This window comes from Drosophila montana, unplaced genomic scaffold (assembly GCF_035044405.1).
Source record: "Drosophila montana isolate Dmon_TW-CO22-7 unplaced genomic scaffold, ASM3504440v1 contig_3639_1, whole genome shotgun sequence".
NCBI classification, from domain to species: Eukaryota; Metazoa; Arthropoda; class Insecta; order Diptera; family Drosophilidae; genus Drosophila; species Drosophila montana.
Genome location: NW_026998523.1, coordinates 24,869 through 32,214, shown reverse-complemented (window position 1 = coordinate 32,214; position 7,346 = coordinate 24,869). Strand labels below are relative to the sequence as shown.

Below are 7,346 nucleotides of genomic sequence, written 5' to 3'. Positions count from 1 at the left end.
CGCATTTATATATATTGTTAAAAATTGCAATCCAAAAGTGCCAAGTACAAATTGCAGTTCAATGGCAATTTATCAATCGATTACGAAATTACTTTTATCTACATTACACCAATTGAGTGTGACCAAAGAATGGAAATGAAGAAATTCAAGCAAATACCAGATTGATCAAAAATCCCGAAACGTATTTTTTACAGACGCTTGGTAATTTCACCAATTGCCACTGTCTTGAACTAAAGATTCTTTAGATTTTCCATTTTACAGTTTTTATTCCCCCGTTTACCCCCAGATTAAACCCGTGCGTTGATTCCAAAATATAATTTGCCAAAAGTTCAAAAAGGGGTCCAAATTTTGAGTAACTGAAAATTTTGAATTTACAATTTTTAAAATTCAAAGAATAGTTCAGATTTGTTTCTTGTTCAGGTCGCATTCGTAGAATTTCTACCAACTCTTTAGCGCTTCGAGTCTCGAAGTATAGAATTTTGCCTCAGTAAACGATATAGCAGCGATTCGGAGCGCCATAGTTGCCGAACAAATCCAAAATCTTCTGCGAATAGTTCAGTCTTCTTGTTGGATCGAATTGAATCTTTGTTGAGTCATTTTATCTTTCTATGTTCAACTCGCTTCCAAATTTGTTCCAATTAAAGTTTCACAACTACAACCATCCCCCAGACCGTCGATTTCCAATGGGTTTGTGGACTTGACCCCTTCCAGTTATATACACAACACCGAACTATCTATTGCACCGCTTTCTTCAGCTTTAATCTGGTTAATTAAAAGCCACCTGAAGGTTAAGGGGAACACATTATTTATTAGCTGAGGTGGGGTGTTGTAGCAAGCAGCCTTGCATTATGCAGCGCAGACACAGGGTGCCTCGTTCGTTAATTTGAACAGACGCGCGCGAACTCACATGGATAGGTTGGTGGTGTATTCCAACAATTCCACACCCGTGGGTCGGGAATGCCACCCTCGGGCAGAGGCGGACAGCAGACGCCTGGCGCAGGCGAGCAAGGGATGGGTGAAGGCGCACCACATGGCGGACTGTGCGGGCCACAACATGGCCAATGATTACATGGACCACAGCCTCCGCAGGGACCACAGCCACCGCATGGACCACAACCGCCTCCGCACATTTTTATGATACTTGGTTTAGATAGAGATAAACTTGAAAAAATATATTTTAATTTTGTAGTAAAAATTTAGAAGCCAGTCGAAGCGAAAGTTATGAAAGACAGAGAACTAATGATTATTTTCTGGAAACTCCACAGCCTTGTTCCGAAAAAGTTGAACATCAATTTGAGCTAGAATTCATAGCCTACTTGATAAGTTTTCAAGGCATGCTTAGTTTTAGCTTATTTTCAAATAGACTGTCAACCTTTAGCTTTTATAAACATGGTTCGTCCACAAAATATACCAAATTAATTTACCTTGACATAGTTTGCCACGGGCTTTTCTTTCACCCCAAACTCTTGCCTCGAGATTGTCTTCCGCTGGCCTTTACACTTTTTCAATTCTGTTTCTTTAATACCATATCTTTAATCAGCCTGCACAAATTGGATGCAGGGAGTATCTTTAGGTGTCCCTTGATTCAATCTCGTAACATTTCTTTTTCTAAATTGTATGTAAAGGGTATGATGGCTGCGAATGTATCTATTGAGGATGACAGCCAGATTCGCTCTAGAGGCTTCTTTCTGTAAAAACGTGTCTATCTCGGTAACTAGCACCAGAAAAATTTGGAATATTCCATTCCCGCACTCCCTTAGTATCCTTTTGGCTTGAAACGTCGTCTACTAATTAAAATAATTCCCCTTCGACACCTCCCCAGAAGAACACAAATTTTGATGCCATATTAATGTCAATATTTCCATTTATTTATCCATTTACAATGTTGATTAAGAATGCAATTAGCCCACGTCAAGCACAGCCCAGGGTATTTCCAAGTCGAGTACCTTATTTACTATATTAGTCTAGACTTCACCCATTTGCCCCCTTAAAATGAAATGCAATAAATAGATTCCAAAATATATTTTAAACAAAGGGGTATAACTGAAAATTTCGATTTTAATAATTGTTAAAATTCAAAGAAGAGTTCCGATTCGTTTCCTGTTCAGGTCGCATTCGCTCAATTTGTGCCAACTCCTTTAAAAGCGCCTCGAGTCGCGAAGGATAGAAGCCTGGCTTAAGTATATACCATTTTAAATGGCATTGCAATATTTCGAAGCGCCACAATTGACTGTACAAATACAGAACCTTCTTCGAAAAGTTTACACTCCTGTTCAAGCAGCAGATCTTCGCAGTGCCATAATTTTTATCTTTCTTGATTCAACTTGGCTTCCAAATTTGTTCTTTCCAATGTGTTCACAGTAACAGCCATTCACCGACTTGACCCGACCCCATCCAGTTTCTTAAACATCGAATTATCTATTCCAATGCTTTCTTCACGAGCTGGTCCATCAAAATCCACCTGGAAAAGGCAACAAATAAGCACAGATCAAAATACGAATAGCTACAACAGTTACTTACAGAATTTGACATTAGGATTAGGATTGGGTAGCTGGTTTTTTGGCGTATACTATGAATGTTATTTTCCTTATAGAATGAGTCCCTGTCGGCGCATTATGCGAGACTCGCTAGCAACAACATTTCGGTGGAGTGTTGTAGCAGTGAGCCTTGCATGGTGCGCACCAAACACAGGGTGCATTGTCTTTCCTTCTCAAGTAGCGCGTGGGACAAACGTAGCAGCCTTCAAGGGAACTAATTAGAATCTAACTGGAACATTTTATTTGAACCATGCTGTGGCACGCGCAGTCTCAGGCTGATGCGGCAGACGAACGAGGGAACGGACAACCGCGGACTAATCCAGGTCTAGGTAGCTATCGAAAATCGGACGGGCGCCAACTTACATGGATAGGTTGGCGGTGTATTCCAACAATTCCAGACCCGTGGGTCGGGTATGCCACCCTCGGGCAGGGGCGGACAGCAGACGCCTGGCGCAGGTGAACAGGGAATAGGCGAGGGAGCACCGCATGGCGGACTGTGCGGGCCACAGCAAGGCCAATGATTACATGGACCACAACCTCCGCAGGGACCACAGCCTCCGCATGGACCACAACCGCCTCCGCACATCTTTGAGAAGCTTGGCTTAGATCGAGATTAAGGAAAATATAAATTTAATACAAATTTAGAAGCTAGTCGAAGCGAAAGGATCGAAAAATAGAGAGCTAATGATTGTTTCTCGGATGCCTCACAGCTGCGTTGAAGGTCGGCATGAGTTAGAATTCATAGCATACTTCATAATTTTTAAGGCCCAAATAAATAAATAAAAAAGTATTTTTTTAATTAAATATAAAATTAATAATATAAATGGATAATTATTATTTTCAGGGTCGAAGAAGTGTGAGCTAATTATTAAAGTTCGTGTCGCTTATCAATTGATTATTGTGAGTGCGAATATGAAGCTGATTAGAGTCCCTCCGATGCACACCCGTACTCAGTTTAGTTTGGCTGTTGATCGCGGACGGAATCATGATGAAAGTAGCTGTTATCGGGGCGGGTGTGAACGGTGTTGCGAGTGCACTCAAAATCTTGGAGTATTATCAAGAAGAAAATAAGCTCAATGTGCAGGTTAGCATAATATCGGAAGAGTTTACGCCCAATACGACGGGCGATGGATCGGCCGGACTATGGGGGCCCTTCTTGCTGGGCGGCACAGAACAGTCCAAGATCTAGTAGGTGTCATAACAGAAGTTCATCTTTGTATCCATTAAAGATCAAGTTGTTCCAATAGCCAATGGTCCAAGAGCATGCACAACTTTCTGGAAAAGATATGGCTGAGTGAGGATGCGGGCGAGGCGGGCGTCTGCCTGCTGCCCTGCATCCGCCTGAGCACGGATCCCAACGTCAGCGTGGAGGATTTCTGGCGCGACATTGTCTACGGTGCAGTGGATCTCACGCCCGATCAACTGGCTGTTTATAATAAAAACAGAGACGTCAAATTTACGTAAGTGAGCGCTTTTATCTACAGGCTTTCCAATACTTAACATGTTTAGTGTCTTCCAGCTCGGGCCTCTCCTTTGTTACGTACACCTCGGAGCCGCTTAAGCTGCTGCCCTACCTGATGAAACGCTTTGTGCGCAAGGGTGGACGAGTTGAGCAGCAGAAGGTCACAGATCTGGAGAGCTTTGTCAGAGACTCGCCATACGACGTGATTGTCAACTGCACAGGCCTGGGCTCCAGGCAGCTGCTCAACGATGCCAACATGTACGCCGTGCGTGGCCAGGTGAGCCGCATCAAGGCCAACTGGGTGTTCGCCGCCATCCTGGACGAAAGCGATGACGGCAACTACATCATACCCAAGTGAGTCATGTATCTGAATATATAGCCCAACTATCTGACTATCCGACTCAAATATGCCATACCCAACTAGCACTGAGTCCGTGGTGCTTGGCGGCACCCACCAGGAGAAGGACTACAGCACCAAGGTCTCCGATGCGGATAAGCGTTTCATTATCGACGGTTGTCGCCGGCTGATGCCAGGCCTAGTTCACACGCAGCACCTGTTCGACTGGGTTGGCCTGCGTCCGGGTCGAGTCCAGGTGCGCCTGGAATCGGAGCGGCGCGGCCGAAAGCTGCTCATACACAACTATGGACACGGCGGCAGCGGCGTCACCTTGTGCGAGGGCTGTGCCGACGATGTCCTCAGCCTGTTGCTGGCCGCCAAACTTAACGCCAAGTTGTAGCGATCCCCGCTTCAGATTAGTTAGTGTATTATCAGCAGAAATCAAGTGCCTCTTGCTAATACTAATTACTCGAGCGTGCATTACAGACACAGAAATCTTTCTATATATAAACAATAAACAATGCTTATCAGGCTTGCCTTATCGCTTTTGCGTTTGCCGCGGCTTTCATTCCAATTGAACTGGTTCCTAAGCGAACTGAGTGCGAAAGAAATGCAGCCCTTAAATTTGAAATTAAAATTAATAACAATTATAATTATATTTCAAATGCGTTCTTTACATTGGCCATCTAAAATTATTTACATTAAATATTGCAGATTTATTTTTCTTCCAAGAGATCTAAACAAATTGCAAATGCTTCAGAAATTTCCAAATGATGTGAATTTTCTGTATAGATTCTCACTGCACCAATAAAACTTACATATATGTATTAAGCTGCTTTCATTCCAATTGAACTAGTTCCTAGGCGAACTAAGTGCGAAATCAATGCAGCCCTTTGCATCGCTTAAATTTGACTTTAAAATAAATAATAATAATAGTTATTACATTAATAAGTTATATTTCAAATACGTTCATTACATTGCCAGGGATAAAATATCAGGGTAAACTTATTTAAAATTATTTAAATTACATATTGCAGATTTATGCTTCAGTTTGGGAAAGTTTCTTCCAAGAGACCTAAACAACTAGAAAGCTTTTGAAAAATTTCCAAATTTTCTATTGTATATTATTTTTTATTCTACATCTGCCAAAAAAAAAGTATATGTATTGTGTTTCCTCTATATGCAGTTAGAAGTGAGCCCAATTTTTATTGCAATAGAAGAACATGAATGTCCGCTTTAATGCCTCAAGCATGTACATACATATATGAATTTAAAGGATTTCCAAAATTATGAAATTCTTTAAGCTTCAAAAAGATCGTGTAAAATGAAATTCGGGATAACATTCTCTCGTTTGTCTTACAGCTTATCTAAAACAAATTGAATACACCTGGGAACAAATTGTTTTACGATTTAATCTATTTACATAAGTATATCTATTTGTTTCACAGATCATTTTGTCGCATCAACTCCTCCTCCTTCTCCTTGAGCTCTTTTGCCTTTAGAGCTTCGTGGAAGGCCTCGAATCCAGGCCATTCCATATAATGCAGTATCGGATCCAGAGGCAGCACATAGAGCAGGGCGTACATTTCATCCAGGTCGCGCAGGCAATCGAATGGCCGCTTATTGCCCTCAGCCTTATAAATGGAGTAGATCGATCTGCCGTATTCGGTGTACTCGGCCAATGCAGACATATACTGGTCCTTGCAGGTCAGGGCGATGAAGCAGACTCGAGGCATGTGCATGTGCTGGGCCACCATGCCGAACACGTCGAAGATGCACATCGCGAAATGCTGGTCCTCGTACAATTCGCTTGGGAAGCCAATTTCGTGCACCATCAGGCAATCAAAGTTATCCAAGTTTAGGTTCCTCTTGGTATCGCTCATAAGCTGTTCCTTCAAATCGATCAGCTTCTGGAAGAGACCCTTCGCAACATATGAGGGCAGAAACACCCTACAAAGGGATTCGATTAGTTTTGTCTATTAATTGGGCTAATATTTCAGTCTTTCTCTTTTTACCAGGAATGCCAAGCGTCAGTCATCCACTCAAGCAGGGCCACGGCCTCAATCTGGGTCTCACTCTCGTTCATCATCATCACGGAGCACTCGTTCCGTAAGATATGCCTACAATAATCCGTATAAATACCCTTCATTTCCGCCAACTCGTGCAGACCGAGTCCCTCATATACGCTGCTCTGCAGAAATGAATTCTCCCACATAAACTCTATAACGATGCCGTAATTCCTGTATAGAATTGGGTTAGGACTCTGTGTTGGATACTTGCTTGGATACTTGCTTGAAATGAATGTCTGTTATGGGCTTGCCCTCCCACACATCCCACTTGATATTGTATTGCAATGGTCGATCATCCCCCATAGTACTCAACTCTTAATCACTTTTAATTTAGCGTAAACAACAAATTTCGTTTAAATACAAAACTAATCACATATATGGGTGTAAAATAATTGACAGTGAGCAAAAATGTTCACATTCTATCGAAAAACTATGCTTGAACTGTTATATTATTGATGGAAATATGTATACCCTGTAATTTACATAAATCGACATCGCTGTCTCCATAACACATACTTGTAGAAGAATACCATATATCTGCCACGCCCTATCCGCCCATTTTAAATCAGCGAAATATAATTGGTATTGGATCTCGCTCAAAAGCTTTTTAATTTAAGCCAACCTGTTTTTAAAGAACACTCGGCTCGGTTTTCGCTTCGGTTCGGTTGTTTTTTAGGCAACTGTTTGGTTTAAGGATTCGGTTCATAATACTTCAAACGACTTTATGTATATCGGCAATATCTTACAAATTGATTTCATTTACAACGGGAACAAAGTTTTCTCAACGTTCTTTAGCAAGAAGAATGAACATAATTCCGATTTCTCTTTAGATTTTACAGTCATTGAGATCGGCAAAAGATCTATATAAAAGTCGGATATGGACACATTGCAGATGATTTTGATAAGATATATGAGACATGTCTCCCAATTTATGATCCCTA

The 7,346-nt window shown here is 41.6% G+C and overlaps 3 protein-coding genes across 5 annotated transcripts; 1 reads left to right on the top strand and 2 right to left on the bottom strand.

Annotated features, from left to right (window-relative positions):
* Window positions 1-2,007: 2,007 nt before the first annotated feature.
* LOC135435576 (male-specific sperm protein Mst84Da) lies at window positions 2,008-3,234 on the bottom strand. 2 transcript variants are annotated; one of them, XR_010437387.1, is made up of 3 exons: window positions 3,075-3,234; window positions 2,521-2,740; window positions 2,008-2,461 (listed from the first exon to the last, which is right to left on the bottom strand). XR_010437387.1 is itself a non-coding variant. In XM_064692709.1 (2 exons), exons 1-2 carry the CDS (start codon window positions 3,121-3,123, stop codon window positions 2,451-2,453), a joined length of 234 nt encoding a protein of 77 aa, XP_064548779.1. In that variant the 5' UTR covers window positions 3,124-3,228; the 3' UTR covers window positions 2,008-2,450. The 2 variants fall into 2 exon arrangements, 1 of the variants encoding a protein (XP_064548779.1); XM_064692709.1 differs by lacking the exon at window positions 2,521-2,740 and having other exon boundaries at window positions 2,901-3,228.
* Window positions 3,235-3,490: 256 nt separating this feature from the next.
* Daao2 (D-amino acid oxidase 2) lies at window positions 3,491-4,868 on the top strand. The gene is made up of 4 exons (XM_064692704.1): window positions 3,491-3,725; window positions 3,785-3,997; window positions 4,057-4,353; window positions 4,424-4,868. The coding sequence occupies exons 1-4, from the start codon at window positions 3,523-3,525 to the stop codon at window positions 4,734-4,736; spliced, it is 1,026 nt and encodes a 341-aa protein (XP_064548774.1). The 5' UTR covers window positions 3,491-3,522; the 3' UTR covers window positions 4,737-4,868.
* Window positions 4,869-5,718: 850 nt separating this feature from the next.
* On the bottom strand, window positions 5,719-6,822 carry LOC135435585 (uncharacterized). Of its 2 annotated transcripts, none has more exons than XM_064692718.1 (3): window positions 6,629-6,822; window positions 6,352-6,576; window positions 5,719-6,286 (listed from the first exon to the last, which is right to left on the bottom strand). In XM_064692718.1, the coding sequence occupies exons 1-3, from the start codon at window positions 6,706-6,708 to the stop codon at window positions 5,779-5,781; spliced, it is 813 nt and encodes a 270-aa protein (XP_064548788.1). In that variant the 5' UTR covers window positions 6,709-6,822; the 3' UTR covers window positions 5,719-5,778. The 2 variants fall into 2 exon arrangements, with proteins under 2 accessions (XP_064548788.1, XP_064548789.1); XM_064692719.1 differs by having other exon boundaries at window positions 6,352-6,556; window positions 6,617-6,759.
* Window positions 6,823-7,346: the final 524 nt, after the last annotated feature.

What these genes read in the sequence shown, in the direction of transcription:
- LOC135435576 (XM_064692709.1), bottom strand. Translation starts at nt 3,123, where the DNA reads ATGTGCGGAGGCGGTTGTGGTCCATGCGGAGGCTGTGGTCCCTGCGGA.
- Daao2 (XM_064692704.1), top strand. Translation starts at nt 3,523, where the DNA reads ATGATGAAAGTAGCTGTTATCGGGGCGGGTGTGAACGGTGTTGCGAGT. An exon ending in ACAGAACAGTCCAAGATCTA is followed by an intron (nt 3,726 to 3,784) that starts GTAGGTGTCATA and finishes TTGTTCCAATAG; the next exon opens with CCAATGGTCCAAGAGCATGC. An exon ending in GGCAACTACATCATACCCAA is followed by an intron (nt 4,354 to 4,423) that starts GTGAGTCATGTA and finishes ATACCCAACTAG; the next exon opens with CACTGAGTCCGTGGTGCTTG.
- LOC135435585 (XM_064692718.1), bottom strand. Translation starts at nt 6,708, where the DNA reads ATGGGGGATGATCGACCATTGCAATACAATATCAAGTGGGATGTGTGG. An exon ending in ATAACAGACATTCATTTCAA is followed by an intron (nt 6,577 to 6,628) that starts GCAAGTATCCAA and finishes AATTCTATACAG; the next exon opens with GAATTACGGCATCGTTATAG. An exon ending in ACTGACGCTTGGCATTCCTG is followed by an intron (nt 6,287 to 6,351) that starts GTAAAAAGAGAA and finishes ATCCCTTTGTAG; the next exon opens with GGTGTTTCTGCCCTCATATG.